This window comes from Bos indicus x Bos taurus, chromosome 22 (genome assembly GCF_003369695.1).
Source record: "Bos indicus x Bos taurus breed Angus x Brahman F1 hybrid chromosome 22, Bos_hybrid_MaternalHap_v2.0, whole genome shotgun sequence".
Taxonomy (NCBI): Eukaryota; Metazoa; Chordata; class Mammalia; order Artiodactyla; family Bovidae; genus Bos; species Bos indicus x Bos taurus.
The window spans coordinates 23,498,957-23,516,695 of record NC_040097.1 but is presented as its reverse complement, the minus strand read 5'-3'; the positions used below and the strand labels follow the sequence as shown (position 1 = coordinate 23,516,695).

General features: G+C 47.5%; 1 protein-coding gene across 4 annotated transcripts in view; it reads left to right on the top strand.

Moving 5' to 3' along the window:
• PRICKLE2 (prickle planar cell polarity protein 2) overlaps positions 1–17,739 on the top strand; it is a 342,796-nt gene that overhangs the window by 292,272 nt on the left and 32,785 nt on the right. For all 4 annotated transcript variants that reach the window (XM_027523818.1, XM_027523821.1, XM_027523819.1 and 1 more), the window contains one exon: positions 5,694–6,566. In XM_027523818.1, coding sequence (XP_027379619.1) covers positions 5,694–6,566 — 873 coding nt within the window. The remainder of the gene's footprint in view (positions 1–5,693; positions 6,567–17,739) is intronic.

Genomic DNA, 17,739 nt, shown 5'->3' with positions numbered 1-17,739 from the left:
GTGCTCATCCTGGTCCTACTCTGACTGCATCTCCTTTGTGTCTGGTATAGTTAGAATCCCTTTGGTTGCAAGCAATAGCAATCCAACTGATACTCCCTTAAGTGCAAAAGGGAATGTCTTGGTTCATAGTACCGGAGAAGCCAGGGAGGATGTTGGTTTCAGGTAAGGATGGATCAAGGGATTGAAGAGAATCTGGTTTTTTTTTGTTTTTTTTTCCTCTGTGTCTCAGCTTGCCTTCTGTTGGCATCATTTGGCAACAGGGTGCCTTCACAAGGTGTAACAATGACCCCCACACTTATACATACCAGCTTAAGCACTGTTCTCTAAAAAGGATGGAATCGTGACTTTTCCAGTATCCAAGTCAGGTCCTCCAAATAGAAATGCTATAGCCGGCCATTAGGTCATCTGTTCCACCCTAGAAAGAAATGAATAGGGGGTTCCTGTTGGTCTGACTGAGTCATAGACCCACCCCCAAGGCGGGGCTACATGATGGACAGTCTTAACTACCAAGCAGAGGAGGAGAGGTCTCAGAGGAGGGGAAAATATAAACAGTTGCCTTCCACAGCCTCCTCAGAAAACCTCAGGGATCAGCAGAAGGAGGAAACAGAACGGTCCTCTTGGTAGGAAAAGATAGTCAAGGAAACCAAGTGGCAACTGGCATGCATGTCCTGAAAGAAATCAGCAAAATCCGACCCAGCCAAAAAACAAAGCGAGAGAACCTCAAATAGCTCCGAAGCTATAAACGCCTCAAATAAGTGGCAGATTTGAGATGGTGAAAATCATTTTCCCTTTTCAAGTAACGGATTCGTTCAGCCCTTCAACACTATTCCTGATCATGCAGCATCTGGAGCGTCTTCACTCAGCTCGCCTGTTCTGGCACCTTGAGAATGAGCTGCCCTTTAAAAAGAGAAGAGAAGTTGGCAGTGGATGAATGTCTCTGAGACCAGCAGCCTGATCTTCCTGTGGCTTGTGCAGTTCCAAGAAATCTGCCTGGAGGCTGCCAACTCCTTACCTATAGTGGGGAGGTGTGGAGATCATCAGTCTGGGAGCCCGTTTTACCTCACGTAAAAGATTTTATCCGGAACAAAAAGAGGTGGCCTTGTCTCCCTGGTTCATCAGAAGTGATGCAGTCAGATGAAAAGTTAGTTCATAACTTGAAGGGCTTGGGTGCTGATTAAAATCACAGCTTTCAGACACCTACTATATCCTCAGGGGTCCTTTGTCACTGTAGGGTCCATCCCGTGGGCTCAGACCTGCTTCCATGGAGCCCTTCTGAGCTGAAGTCCCTACCAGGCCCCAGGATGAACAGTGCTACACCGACCTGGGTCCAGCAGCATTCCCATCTGGGAGCTGGGCTGTCACGAAAAACCCCCTTTCCCCAGCCCCTGAAATCTTCACCTCTTACAGCCTGATGCCTCAACCGGGTTCCCACCAGCTTCTGTTTCTCACAAGTCAAAGCGGTTAAACAGACATACTTCCCTTTATTCTGAGAGCTAGGAAAGGAAAAGACCTGATTCTGAGAAGGACTAAGGGCAGGAATAGAAGAGGGCATTAGAGGATGAGATGGTTGGATGGCATCATCAACTCAATGGACTTGAGTTTGAGCAAACTCTGAGAGATGGTGAAAGACAGGCAAGCCTGGTGTGCTGCAGTCCACGAGATTGCAGAGAATCAGACATGACTGAGCGACTGAACAACGAGGAAAGGCGGGTCTTGATCTGGACAAGGGGCTGGGGGTGGGACTCGATCAGGAGAGGTGGTGTGAGGTGCTGACCCAGCACGCTCACCGTGGCTCTGGGTCTACAGGAAGGTGCCTGCCTGGATGAGAGGGGCAGAACGCGCAGACACCTTGCATACAGCAGCCATCCCCCTGCTTGTTAGTATTTCTGTTTCTTCTGTCCCTTTTCAGTGAGACTGAAAAGCCTCTCCAGAAACTGCCACTTAAAATTTTTGCCCAGCAGCTTGGAAGAGAGAAAATACATCTGTCACCATGGCATGCACACCTCTGTTTTCTCCTCTTTCTGTCTTCTTTAGCTTTGATTGCCATTCCCTTCTCCTTCCCTCTGAAATCCATAAAAAGACATCCATGCTTTATCAGAAAGGGGGACCACTGTGGCCTGCAGTATTATCACTGCTGTAGTTAAAATGTTGTCCCTGATTTATTTTTTTCCCTTAAATCCACTTTTCTGTAAAACATACTTTTCCTGCAGCAGAGAAAGGGTGTGCTCTGTGTATCATGCATACCACAGTGTCTGGGTGCTCTGCTCTGACCATATTATCCAAATATTCCCTATTTATACAGCCGTGCAGCGCAGACCCTGCATCAGGCAGCTGTTGCCAGGGCAACGGTACTTTTGCCTGCACACAGCAGAGTAAACAGTCCTATAAACAGACCAAGGCTGTAGCAGCGGTAGACATATACACCCTCAGAGAAGTACTTAAAGGGCTTAGAGAGGGAATAAAAAAGGAACGCTTAGATGTGGAACGGCCAAGCCCTTTTCCAGATGTTTAGAGTTCAGGAGCAGTTCAGAGCACCATCTGACATCATTGATGTTTATCAGGGGCCACGTTCCTATGCTGGCTGGGCCACTTTGGAACATGCCTCATCCTCCGCTCTCCCCACCGCGAGCCAGCCTTGTGCGGGGCCTCCACTCCCAGAACTAGGCCCACACTGCTGCATCTGGGCGTGTTCCCTTGCAGGAGCATGGAGAGGCAGCTGGTGGAGCACAGGCCATAGGAACTGGACTTCCCACACCTCTGACAGGCAGCGGGTGAGGCTGCAGCTGCTGGGGAGGCCACGCTGAGTTGGAGCTCACTGTGAGGACCCAGGGCAGCCGGGTATCAGCTCCAGTTCTCGGGACGAGGAGGACGGGGATGGGGAGGACCTAGCCAGCCTCAGCTCTTTCTTGAACAGCATCCAGATAGCAGCCCTCAGGGCAAAGAGAGACAGGTGTTGAGACCTCACGAACACACAAGAAGACCAAGAGTTAGCAGAGTCTAAGCACTGACTCTATCTTAACTCAATTCTCACAGCAGCCCCAAGAAGTAAGTACTGTTATTATCCCTGTTTTAGTGTGGAGGAGACGCAGGCCCAGAGACGAGAAGCCACTTGCCTAGGGTCACACAGTCCTTCAGCGGCTGTACTAAGCTGATAGGTTTCAGAGTCTTTATAACCTGCTGGCATGGTGTGGAGCTGTGGTTTGAACCTGTATTTGTCTGAGTCCTGAGGCCTCACTCTTGAGTACTAGAGGGTTCTGCCTGCCTCTGCTCCCTCCAATAGCCTGCTGAGGGAAGTGTTTTTGTGGGGGTTTTGCTTTGTTTTAAATTTTTATTGAAGTATTTAGTCGCATTACAATGTTGTGTTAGTTTATACTAAACAGAAAGTTAATCAGCCGTACATCTATATATATATATATATATATAGACATACTATATATATACATGTGTATATATATATGTATGTATGTATGTATGTCCTCTTTGGGAGGATTTCCTTCCCATTTAGGTCACCACAGAGCATTGAGTAGAGTTCCCTGTGCTACACAGTAGGTTCTTACCATCTGTTTTATACTTAGTATCAATAGTGTATATTTGTCAATCCCAGTCTCCCAGTTTATCCCACCCCCTTTCCCACTTGGTGACCATACATTTGCTCTGTACATCTGTGTCTCACTTTCTGCTTTGCAAATAAGATCGTCTATATCAATTTTTTTCAGATTCTACATATATGTGTTTATATATGATATGTTTTTCTTTTTGTGACTTACTTCACTCTGAATGAGAGCCTCTAGGTCCATCCATGTCTCTACAAATGACCCAATTTTGCTCCTTTTTATTGCTGAGTAATACTCCATTGTGTGTGTGGAGCTCCAGCTCTGGGCCTGCTGTTTCTAGCCCCATCCCCGCCAGTTCTCACTCCTCCTGGGGAAGTAGTGCTGTGACAGGGACTTGATTGAGTGTCTCACTCACCTTGGGGTGCCCTTGTGGCTTCTCCTGTCCCTCTAAATATCCCCTTTCGGTCCCTATAGCCTGACGCCTAAATAAACAGAGACCCCCTTAGTTTGGGGAGGAGCTCCTAGGAGAAGATCATACCTTACTCTTCTCTCTCTGGACCAGGGACATAAAGACAGTGAGGCGAACACAGAGAGGGCCCGGAGAGGCTGCTGCACTCGTGGCCTTTGGCTCTTGCCCTTCTCCTTTTCCCCGTTTCTCATTCACACCCTCTCTAGACAAGTCTCTAAAGGTTATTCCTGGAAAGTTCAGACTCAGGACTGTCAGCCACCACAGGTGACAGTTCCCATCCATACTGCCTTTCAGGGAAGACATTTATCATGAGCTATGAGGAGTCTTGCCAAGGTCCCCTCCTATCCCACAGTCACTGCTGGGTCTGCACTCCTATGGGGTTGGGGGAAGGGGCCCCCACCACTTCCGACTCCCATTCTGCCTGTTTAGTAACTGCTGTCAAAAGGTCTCCCTGTGTGGTTACCTTAGTAACAGATGCAGGTGCCTCTCTCACTGACCTGGCGCAGGTCACGTGCACAACCTTAAACTAGTTGTTGGGTTTGGAGGAGATATGGTATTTTTATTGAACAGTGCCAGTCCAGCTGTGGCTTTAGCCCCGCCCAAAGCTCATGGCCAAGGGTGGCAGGAAGATGGTGTCTCACCACGGGGTTAAGTCCTGTAACTGGAAGAGGGCAGAACAGCCAGGGCTATGGGAAGTTCCTGGAAGCAGGTGTGACAAGATTATATAAACCAGGCACAGCTTTGGCACAGGGAGGAAGTTACACAAGGAATATGCATGCTTATGGTAAGGAGATGTCTTTGACAAACCAGGTCCAAGTTTTTCCTTACATGAGCTGAAATCCACTTTTTTCCTTTCCACTGAGCTGCTAAACTGATGTCCCCTTAGAGTGTCATACGCTAGTGAAGGGATTCAGTTCACTTGCCCATTCCACATGTGAAGAGCCCCTGGGGCATGAGCCCCAGGCCATGTTCATGGAGATACCCCGGAAACTTCATCATCCAGCTTCACTTTTAGTAATTAATAGATGCACGTATGTAGTGGCTCGTTGTCAAGCAGTATTCGTGCTGTGAAGAAAATACAGCAGGTGAGGATGGACAACAGTCACGGGTAGCTGTGAAGGGGGGACAGGGCCACGAAGCAGAGTGAAAGAGACAATTATCAAGGTCACGGTTAGGAGCCAGACGTGCTGGGCATAGATCTCATCTGTGATTGCTAGCTCTTGTACACTGAGCAAGTTATTTAATCACCTATGCCTCTGTGTTCTCATCTGAAAAGTGGACATAGTATTAGAGATCTTCCTCTTGCAGTTGAGAGGTTAAGTGAGTTCACATATATGCAAAGCATTTAAAGCGGTGATTCTCACACCTGAGTATCATTATTGCTGTTTATCTGGAGGAATGTGCCCTGGTCAGAAGGATTCCTGGACAGGCCACTTTGATCTGGTTTCTCTGCCCTCAGGGCACGTGAGTTAAGGAGGACCTGACTGGTAAAACACGGTGACTCTCGTAAGACACGAATACTGTTTACGCGGGAGCCTGATAGTCTACCTGTAGACATTTTATTCTGCAGCATCTAGAACCCTGAGTCAGACCAGGGTGCTGTACATTTCATGTTGTGTCACAGCACTCTGAGCAGCTCGTCACCCTATTCGTGTCCCTTCTTTTCCCAGGAATTGACCAAGGTCAAATGACCTATGACGGCCAACACTGGCACGCCACTGAGACTTGTTTCTGCTGCGCTCACTGCAAGAAGTCGCTCCTGGGGCGGCCCTTCCTCCCCAAACAAGGCCAGATCTTCTGCTCGCGGGCCTGCAGCGCCGGCGAGGACCCCAATGGCTCAGACTCCTCCGATTCCGCCTTCCAAAACGCCCGGGCCAAGGAGTCCCGGCGCAGCGCCAAGATCGGCAAGAACAAGGGCAAGACGGAGGAGCCGCTGCTCAACCAGCACAGCCAGCTGCAGGTGAGCTCCAACCGGCTGTCGGCCGACGTGGACCCTCTGTCACTGCAGATGGACCTGCTCAGCCTGTCCAGCCAGACACCCAGCCTCAACCGGGACCCCATCTGGAGGAGCCGGGACGAGCCATACCACTACGGGAACAAGCTGGAGCAGAGCCAGCCGCAGAGCCCCTTGCAGCTCCTCAGCCAGTGCAACATCAGAACTTCCTACAGCCCCGGCGGGCAGGGCGCTGGAGCCCAGACCGACGTGTGGGCCAAGCACTTCGGCAACCCGAAGAGGAGCTCGTCGCTGGCCATGAAGGGCCACGGTGGCAGCTTCATCAAGGAGTGCCGGGAGGACTACTACCCGGGCAGGCTGCGGTCCCAGGAGAGCTACAGTGACATGTCCAGCCAGAGCTTCAGTGAAACCCGGGGCGGCATCCCAGTCCCCAAGTATGAGGAAGAGGAGGAGGAGGAAGGGGGCTTGTCCGCTCAGCAGTGTCGGACCCGGCACCCCATCAGCTCGCTGAAGTACACTGAGGACATGACGCCCACTGAGCAGACCCCGCGGGGCTCCATGGAGTCGCTGGCGCTGTCTAATGCAACAGGTAGGTTCTGGTCTCCTGGTACCCTGAGAATGTTCTCGGGGCCCTCTGATTGCTGGTCCTCAGGATTTTTGCATCATGCCTGCCACATGCCCTCCTCCACCAGGTTGTCGAGGAAGGTGAACCCCATGCCAGTGGCTCCTTTGATTGGATTCCTTCTAAGTGGAGCCTGACACAGGGGTTAAGGTGCCTGTGATGAACATGGTGCTCGCATGTTGAGAACATGATGCCAAGGAAGAGGAGCGAGAGAGACAGGGAAGGACGGGGAGGAGCCAAGTGGAAAATGCTGTCTGGGCTGGGGTCACGCTTCAGTCTGAGCCCACAGGGGGCTCTGAAGGATGAGTGGGACCATACAGTGGGGTGGCTTCCTTTCTGGGACAAAGGGACGGATGCTTTGCTCAGTCATGTCAGTCAGTCATTGGTCCTGGGCAACTGGAGAGCTACTTGGGGATGAGGTTGTGGATGTGGGCACAGGGGCAGGAGAGCACCTCTCGGCCAAAAGCGACATTAAAGAGAAGGGGTGGGCGGTTGTGAGCTCCAGTATCTTATTAGGGAGCTGGTTTTAGTGTGTGGATAAAGATGAAAGAAATGAGGACAGATAAGGAGCAAGCAGGCAGGCTGAGAAGGACAAAAGTGTTGAGAGAGACATAAGACAGACAGACAATCCATTGCCTGCTCTTGCCAACTACATTGTCCAGCTGTTTTGTGTACACGTGTAGACAATGTCGGCATTCTCCGAGATGACACTGTGCAAAGTGTCATCTGAGGAGCAGGTCTATCCACAGTGCACCTGGAGATAAGTACTGATATTAACAGTGTTTACGCTCTCTGGGAGCAATTTGACATTATTGCAACATCCAAGCGCATGTTCAGTGGGCTTGTCTCTGCTGGTTCAGGTGTGGACTGGACAAGGTGTTAGAGACCGGTGGGTGAGTTGTCTGTGGCATGTGCTGGGTGTCAGTCCTGTTCAGGTGGGTCACATATCAGGCCATACTGGGCTGAAATATGAAAACTGGTCCTTCACTTCAGATAGATGGAGAAATGCTGCTTGAAGGAGCATTGAGTGTCTCTGCCTTTTGTGGATGGGACACCAGGAAGGAGACACATGTCTGTCCATTCCAGTAGGGATCCCAGAGTCAAATGTGTCTGTCCCAGTGAAAACTGTGACAGCCTTATGCACATCAGCCCCCTCTGGAGGGACAGCCGCCGCTGGCTCCAGCTGGTTGTTGCTGCCTGCAGGAATGTTTATTTATTTATTCAACTAAGAGTGATATAGCACTCACCATGTGCCAGACATTGTTCCAAGCACTTGATAAATAGTCACTCAGTTAAATCATCACAAGTCTTTGAAAGAGAGAGACTTTTAACATTCTCAGTTCAGAGTAGAAGAAACTGAAGCACAGAGAGGTTGAAGCACTTGCCTAAAGTCATCCAACTTTCAAAGCAGAGATTGGAACTTCTGCATGTGACCCCAGAGCAGCGCTCTTCCGCACATCAGGCTGCCAACCTCATCTGAGCTCCATGCTGTCAGATCTTCCAGGTTCCCAAATAAGTTAAAATTTTGGATTTTTTTTTTTTAATGTAAAGCCGATTGGAACTCTCTGCTGGACGCAAAATGTGTCTCTGAGTTGTAGGATATATGTAGGTTGTGTTATTAACCTCATCATCCTCTCCGATGCTTTCACAGCTGTGTGCTCCTTTGTCTTGGAGGACAAAGAGCAGATATGTTTACCCCCATGTTTCAGATGAAAAAAATGAGGCCTTGGTGACTAAGCATGTTGCCTAATGTCATACAAAGGTGCAATTAGCACAGAGTGATGACTGCCTGGCTTCCAGCCCAGTTTGTACTGTTCTCAAAAGATTTATATGCTATAATTATTTAAGAGGCCAGAAGATATGTATGTAATTCAGACTTTGAAGTGGAGTTTCTCAAAGCTAGACCACCTGTATCAGAATCATTGGCTGCTTGATTGAACCATGAATTCCAGGGCCTCCTATCCAGGCCCAGGATATCAGACCCAGTAGAGGTGGGGCCCAGGAACCTGCATTTTGAACAGCTCTCTGCTGGTGCTCATACAACCACTGTCTAGAGCAGTTGTTCTTGGGTTTGTCTGTTCTGACTTGATTGTTCTCACAGTGTAACTTAGGAGGAAATCAGGAGATCCTGATTGGAGGTTCAGTTCAGTTCAGTCGTTCAGTCATGTCCAACTCTTTGTGACCCCATGAATTGCAGCACACCAGGCCTCCCTGTCCATCACCAACTCCCAGAGTTTACCCAAACTCATGTCCATCGAGTCAGTGATGCCATCCAGCCATCTCATCCTCTGTCGTCCCCTTCTCCTCCTGCCCCCAATCCCTCCCAGCATCAGAGTCTTTTCCAGTGAGTCAACTCTTCGCATGAGGTGGCCAAAGTATTGGAGTTTCAGCTTTAGCATCATTCCTTCCAAAGACATCCAGGACTGATCTCCTTTAGAATGGACTGGTTGCATCTCCTTGCAGTCCAAGGGACTCTCAGGAGTCTCCTCTTGAGAAGAAAGGTCTTTTGAACACCACAGTCCAAAAGCATCAATTCTTCGGCGCTCAGCTTTCTTCACAGTCCAACTCTCACATCTATACATGACCACTGGAAAAACCATAGCCTTGACTAGACGGACCTTTGTTGGCAAAGTAATGTCTCTGCTTTTGAATATGCTGTCTAGGTTGGTCATAACTTTCCTTCCAAGGAGTAAGCGTCTTTTAATTTCATGGCTGCAGTCACCATCTACAGTGATTTTGGAGCCCAGAAAAATAAAGTCTGCCACTGTTTCCACTGTTTCCCCATCTATTTCCCATGAAGTGATGGGACCAGATGCCATGATCTTCATTTTCTGAATGTTGAGCTTTAAGCCAACTTTTTCACTCTCCTCTTTCACTTTCATCAAGAGGCTTTTGAGTTCCTCTTCACTTTCTGCCATAAGGGTGGTGTCATCTGCATATCTGAGGTTATTTATATTTCTCCCGGCAATCTTGATTCCAGCTTGTGCTTCTTCCAGCCCAGCGTTTCTCATGATGTACTCTGCATAGAAGTTAAATAAGCAAGGTGACAATATACAGCCTTGACGTACTCCTTTTCCTATTTGGAACCAGTTTGTTGTTCCATGTCTAGTTCTAACTGTTGCTTCCTGACCTGCATATAGGTTTCTCAAGAGGCAGGTCAGGTGGTCTAGTATTCCCATCTCTTTCAGAATTTTCCACAGTTTATTGTGATCCACAGAGTCAAAGGCAATGGCACCCCATTCCAGTACTCTTGCCTGGAAAATCCCATGAATGGAGGAGTCTGGTAGGCCGCAGTTCATGGGGTCGCTAAGAGTCGGACATGACTGATCGACTTCACTGTCACTTTTCACTTTCATGCATTGGAGAAGGAAATGGCAACCCACTCCAGTGTTCTTGCCTGGAGAATCCCAGGCATGGCAGAGCCTGGTGGGCTGCCATCTGTGGGGTCACACAGAGTTGGACATGACTGAAGCGACTTAGCAGCAGCAGCAGCAGCACACAGTCAAAGGCTTTGGCTTAGTCAATAAAGCAGAAATAGATGTTTCTCTGGAATTCTCTTCCTTTTTCAATGATCCAGCAGATATTGGCCGTTTGATCTCTGGTTCCTCTGCCTTTTCTAAAACCAGCTTAAACATCTGGAAGATTGGAGGTTAGAGGTTGGAGAATGTTGGAAAGACCAACTAAGCACATTTGAAGAATATATAGTCTCCGACCCTAAGGAAAAGGCAGGTAATTTATCCTCAAGATTTTCTGTAGATCCTTGGACAAAGCAGTGAGTGCCCCTTGTCTCTGAGAACTTTTTGGAAAGCAGCCCTGAACCACGTCTGACAGAGCTGAGAAAAATTGCCCAGACCAGCACTGTCTGATACAGTAGCCACAAGCCACATGTGACTATTGAAATTTGAGTAATCAAGATGAAATGAAAATTTCAGGCCATTAGCTATACAAGCCACCTTTCAAGTGCTCACCAGCCATGAGCTGAATTTTAAATTTCATTTCATTTTAATCAGTTTCATTTTCAATCACCACGTGTAGCTAAACCAGAGGCTACCCTATGGATGGCACAGATGAAGGGAGGGAGCTGTTAGGGTGGGCAGAATTTTAACCCCATTATTAACCTTTTTGGGCTTCCCTGGTGACTCAGCTGGTAAAGAATCCACCTGCAATGTGGAAGACCTGGGTTCACTCCCTTGGTTGGGAAGATGCCCTGGAGAAGGAAACAGCTACCCGCTCTGGTATTCTGGTCGGAGAATTCCATGGACTGTATAGTCCATGGGGTCGCAAAGAGTTTGACACGACTGAGTGACTTTCATTATCATTAATATCTTTGGGAATTCTGTTCTGAGCCCTGGTTTTTCAAATTCTAACTTAATTCTTGGTTTGGAGTACCATTTCTGGAGTTACACTCCCTAGGTTCAAATCCAGCCTTCCTATAGGAGCTGTGTAGCCTTAAAGCAGTCACTTAAATTCCTTAAGGTTCAATGGCCTCATCTATGGCATTTGATGAGTAATAGGACTTCCTTTGTAGGGTTTCTGTAGAAGGAAATGATCATACACTTAAACACACTAATATAGTCTTTGACACACATGACTGTCTCCAATGGTTACCTGAGTTTTTATTTTTTATTTTTCTCTCTCATCCTAAACATACTGGTGCATGGTTTTGGCCTCTCGGGATGTTTTGGCTTCTGGTATCTCCCAGCATCCAGCTACCATGCAGGTCTTCATTTTTAGGTTTGAAACTGTTTTTGTGGGCTCCTCTTTTCCCTAATCAACCTGAGAAGAGCATGGAAAACAGGCCTAAAGAAATCCATTTTGAGCCCCTGTGTTTCCATGGATCTGTCAGACACGGCAGTGTTGGAAGGGAGATTATAGCTAATATTTGCAGCACCGTTCATAGCATCCTTCACCATGAGACCTCACCCTGAACGCCTTTCACATATACCAAGGACATGGTGTTAACTAGTCTTTTTGCTGCTGACCCTTACTGTTGCATGTGAATTTTGCTGGAAAATTCAGTAGTTTTTTGAGAATGCAGCATTGTGAACTGTGTGTATCTTTAAACCCTAGAATCCCAGGCTATGAGTGAAGGTTGTTTAGTCACTGAGTTGTGTCTGACCCTTTCATGACCTGTTCCTCTGTCCATGGGATTTTCCAGGCAAGAATACTGGGCTGGATAGCTATTCCCTTTTCCAGAGGATCTTCCTGATCCAAGGATCAAGCCTGCATCTCCTGATTGTCAGGAGGATTCTTTACCACTCAGCCACCAAGGAATCCCTGGGAGTGAAAGTACAAATCACAAAAGGCTCAGTCAAAAATACCTTGATCTTTCAGTGAAAACTAGGTTTCAAGATAATGGATTTTTTTTTTTTTCTCTTCCATGGCCAGTAACTTGTTGTTAACTATGTCTGCAGTGTTTAATCTGGCACAAAGCATGAGCTTTTTGTGGGCAGCATTTTTTCCTTACAGCAAGTCTGAAAAGCCAGGGAGCCCCAGTGGCTTGCCAGCCTCAAATCTCAGTTGAACACCTGCAGTTTTGGTTTAGAAGTGGGAGTGGACTCTCTCTTATCATCGGCAAACGTGGTCCATCCCTTCTGCTCACTCAGAGTGAATCAGGCAGGCTTGGTCACCATTTGCACCCCCCACTAAATGGAGTCTTGCAGAAGCTCTTTTAAAAAAAAAAAAATTAGCTGCACTGTGCAGCATGTGGGAGATAGTTCCCTGACCAGGAATCGGACCCGCAAACCCTGCAGTAAAAGCGTGGATTCTTAACCACTGGACCACCACGGAAGAACATTGCAGAAGCTCTTTGACCCTGCCATTGTCTAACCACGCCTCTAAAGCAGCTTGCAGCCTGGGTGATGGTAGTATTATAAATAGGAGTAACAAAATCAACAACAGCTACCATTACCGGATGTTTATCATGTACCAAGGATGGTTTTAAGTACTTTACAGGAAGTAACTCACAACACCCTGTGAGGTAGATAGAGTTATTTCCATTTTATAGGTAACTTAAGTGAGACCCAGAGAGGCTAAGTAGCCCGAGGCCACATGGCTCGGAAGTAGAGGACCGGGATTCCTAGCTCCAGAGCCTGTGCCCTGGACCCTGTGCCATGGCAGGAATGCTTGATGGTGATGATATAAGTGAAGATAATCGTAACAGATCACTGACTGGGACATGACCTGGTAACAACTTCATATATAACATCTCTTCCAGTCTTCATAACAGCCCTGTGAGAGAAGTCTGATTATTATACCAATTTTACACTAAAGTGTAAAGTGTACATGGGCACACTAAAGTGCAGAGACATTGTGACCTCCGCATGGCCCCACTAATGGCCAGGACCTGAGCCCTAGGTGTGGTAGTCTTCAAAGCCCTTACTCTGAACCTCGATCTGCATCTTCACAGGAAGATGGTGGGTGGTGTTCACAGTCTAGAGATTTGCACAGTGACTCTCTGAAGAGACAAGGATTCCTTTTCCTGTGCAGCCAGTTTGTTGATCGGTCTGTTAGGCTCAGGCGAGACTAGAGGGAAGCCTGAGAGCCCAAACACCAATGGAGAACTGAATGGCAGAAGCAGTGGAGGTGGTCCGAGGTGATGTGCCCAGGTGAGAGGCAGGAAAGACAAAGGAGACGAGTACAAACCATCCCAGGGTGAGCACCCGGGCAGAAGGCACTCATGGGGAGGAGACCGCGGCCATAGTGCCAGGTGGAGTCTGGGTTCAAGTCACACTGGAGCAGACATAGAATAGAGCTGGAATTGGGAGCGGTGACTTCAGGTAGATGCCACACAACAGCCGGAGACTGTCAGCTGGTCCCCAGGAAGGGGGACAGTGGTGAGACTGACGCTAGGGCTGTTCCTTAAGGATCAGCCAGATTCTATAAGGAGTGAAGGGTCAGAGAGAGCTAGGACCTGGAGAATCAAAATGCAGATGTGTATCGGAGTGAGAGAGGGGAAAGGCGGTTTCTCTGTTCATTCATTCAGTCAGTGAGCAGCTGTGACTGGAGCTCCTGCCCTGAGCTACAGCAGAAGGAAGGAGAGTATGGGCTGTAGGCCAGTCTGCTAGCTGGAAACCGGAGTTTGTGGTTTAATACCTATGTGACCTCGGGCAAACCTGGCTTATCTATTCTGTCTCACTGTCTCACAGTATCACATTGTCCTCATCTTTTTTTGGGGGGGGGGATGTTGGGGGGGCCCACAGTACATGGCTTGTAGTATTTCAGTTCCCAGACCAGGGATTGAACCCAGACCATGACAGTGAAAGCACTGAATCCTAACCACTGGACCACCAGGGAACTCTTTTACTGTCTTCATCTTCCAAATGAAATGATAACATTGCCTTGTAGACTTGTTGTGGGAATTAAATAAGTAAATTCCCATAAAGAATTTAGCACAATGCCTGACACCCTCTGAGTTACTATTAGAGATTACACTTAGTAGGTGCCATGCCTCTGCAAGGTGCTAAGGTTGCAGTGAGCAAAGACATGGCCTTGCCCTCCTGCTCCTCATAGTGTAGTAGAATTTAATACATAATAACAATCTAACCTCAGATATGCAGATGACACCACCCTTATGGCAGACAGTGAAGACGAACTAAAAAGCCTCTTGATGAAAGTGAAAGAGGAGAGTGAAAAAGTTGGCTTAAAGCTCAACATTCAGAAAATGAAGATCATGGCATCTGGTCCCATGACTTCATGGGAAATAGATGGGGAAACAGTGGAAACAGTGTCAGACTTTATTTTTCTGGGCTCCAAAATCACTGTAGATGGTGACTGCAGCCATGAAATTAAAAGACGCTTACTCCTTGGAAGGAAAATTATGACCAACCTAGACAGCATATTCAAAAGCAGAGACATTACTTTGCCAACAAAGGTCCGTCTAGTCAAGGCTATGGTTTTTCCAGTGGTCATGTATAGATGTGAGAGTTGGACTGTGAAGAAAGCTGAGCGCCGAAGAATTGATGCTTTTGGACTGTGGTGTTCAAAAGACCTTTCTTCTCAAGAGGAGACTCCTGAGAGTCCCTTGGACTGCAAGGAGATGCAACCAGTCCATTCTAAAGGAGATCAGTCCTGGATGTTCTTTGGAAGGAATGATGCTAAAGCTGAAACTCCAATACTTTGGCCACCTCATGCGAAGAGTTGACTCACTGGAAAAGACTCTGATGCTGGGAGGGATTGGGGACAGGAGGAGAAGGGGATGACAGAGGATCAAATGGCTAGATGGCATTACCGACTCGATGGGCATGAGCTTGGGTGAACTCCGGGAGTTGGTGATGGACAGGGAGGCCTGGCGTGCTGTGATTCATGGGGTTGCAAAGAGTCAGACACAACTAAGCGACTGAACTGAACTGAACCATCTAATTGTACTATTTAAAATTACATCAGTGGTAAATGTGGGGCTAGGAGGGTATACAGAGAGGGCTCTAGCTAAGTTAGGAAGATCAGAGAGGACAGAAAAAAAATGCTTAAGGGGGTAAAGGGGAAGGCGCATTCCAGGTAGCAAGAGCAGCATGTCCAAAGGTCCTGTGGTAGGATGTATGGCAAATATAAAGACCTGAAAGAAGGCGCTATGGCTGGGTGATGCACAGAGGATAATAAGGCTGGAAGGCACAGGGGGAATAGTGCAGAACCACATCAGATAGTTTAAGGGTTTGGGCCTTTCCACTAAGGACAGTGGAAAGCACTTGAAGTTATAGGCCAACAGGGAGGGAAGTGACGTGATCAGGTTTGCATTCTGGAAAGACAGCTTCAGCTGCTGTGTGGGAATTGACTTTAAGAGGGTAAGTGCTGGTACAGAGAGACCCATTAGGAGGCAGTCCAGGATGTGCAGCCAGGAGAAGAGATGAAGGCAGCAGCCCCCACAGTGTAAACACAGCAGTGACTGAAGAGCGTGCACGTGATGGTGACGTAGGAGAGGAAATTGGCAGAGCTGGGGGAACAATCCCGGGAAGCAGAATTGCATGGATGTCAAAACATAAAAGTTGGATCAGTTTGCCTACTCTGTGATTTTTCGACCCAGGCCAGCATCAGTAGAAAGTCCATGCATGATTCACTTGGATACTCAGACAAACAACAGAGGTAGAAACCTCCCATCTTTGATTAGTGTTGTATTGGCGTGGCATATCCACACCTTTATTATCTTTTTATTGAGCTATAGTTGATTTATAATATCATATTAGTTTCAGGTATACAACATAGTAATTCAATATTTCTATAGATGATACTCCTTTTAAAGTTATTACAAAATAATGGCTGTATTTTCCTGTGCTGTGTTATCTACCCTCTTGTTTATTTATTATAAGCATATATGCATAGCACGTTCACGCCTTTAACACACATCACCTACACACCTTGACAAGGAAAGCTCAGTTGCACAATAACTGGAGGTATTGATTGCTAGTGGGTAATGGGGTAATTTTTTTTTTTTTTTTAGCGTTTATGGCAAACTTAAAAAGAAGGAAAAGAAACTTCAGTGTGAGAATCTGAAGTAACAAATGGAACAGCCCACTTTACCAAGAATGTCTGAGATGTTTCTTAATCCTTTTAATGTGAAACATTTGTATATTTAATTTGAGGCAGGAACATTTCTCCCATTCTTCTGCAAAGCTTAGATATCCATCCTCTAACCCAATTTCTGTATTTAAATTGTTGGATAAAACTTCCTAAGCAGCTGGCACCCATGACTCGAGGAGTTAGCCCTCAAAGGTTCTCATAAATCATATGGCCCAGGACTTTCTGATCCTTTCCTCCATGGGGAAGACGTGGAAGATGCCCAGTCTGGAATTACAGGTTCGAAAACCTGGAACTCACCTTGAGTTCTGTTGTCTGGTCCCAGAGCCAACCCCAGGTCTACTTGGGGAAATGCATAGGGATCGTCTTTGTTCACTGGAATTCTGAAACTCTTTTGTTTGCAAGCCTCAGAATCCCAATTCCAATGGGTGTAAACAAACAAGATTTTGTTTTTCATCATGAAGTACAGAGTTCCCAGACTGGGAATTCCTGGTACAGCTGGTTCCAGGCACACAAACGATGGCATCAGGACTCAGCCTCTTTCCTGTCTCAGGTCTTGTTTTCTGCATGGTGGCATCATTCTCAAGTGACTCCTCCCCGGAGTAGGAGAGGGTGCTTAGCAACCCCAGGCTAACATCTATTAACATCAGGTCAAGGCGAATGGGCTGATCTTCTTTAATAGTGTCTGTGACAGTCCCAGAATTGAGTTGCATTTGCGTGACTTTGGTCACCTAACATTTGTTAAACTAACTCCCAGGTTGAGAGGGAGCTGGAGGGAATCATTGAACTGATTGGCCAAGCCTGGGTCACATGTCCATCCTGGGAACTGGGCAAGTAGGGTCAAGGTCATCAAAACTGTAGGAATGGAAAATGGAGAAGAGGAGCTTCTCAAAGGGAAATCAGATAGTCTTTACAAAAGAGGAGGGATGGTGCTGCAGGAGTACAAACCACAGGCATGGCACCCATCTGGGGCAGACCACCCCCCATACACACACCTTGATCTGGTTCCTTCCTCCAAAAGCCCCACCATTTAAACTTGACATCAAATGTCCATTATGGTTGTTAGCCATGTTTTGTTTTGTTTTGTTTTAATGGAGACAAAGCTCTGGTCTTTGGGACATGTCCCTGTGCTGATTGTAATGTGAAGGTTCTAGATGGTTTGGAGGGGCAGGTTAGATGGTACCCAAGCTTCTGGCTCTGTGTTGAGGATGTGATTCAGGAGTGCTTTCTGACTGGTTTCGTGGGCTGACTTCCTTGGTGCCCCCCTACACACAGGAAAGCGTGCCCTCTTGGCATTTCTCAGCTCTGAACCAGGCTCACAGACCAGGCACCAGATGAAAGCCAGCAGAGCGAATGTCGTAGGAGAATCTGTTTGTTCCTTGTTTTTTTGCTGAGTCAAAGCTTTGGTGTGTGGGAAAGCAGAGGACATTGTCAGAGCCAGGGGAGACAGATGGGGAACAGTGGACAGACAGACAGAGCCCAGTCCACAGTAGCTACCTGTCATGGTCTCGCTGATATTTTCTGGGTCCAGAGAAACTTTTCCAGTGTCCTGGTTTTTAATAACCACTCAGGAGGCTTATTTATAACCTCCTTGGGCATGAGCAGTCAGCTATGCTGAGAGTAAGTAACC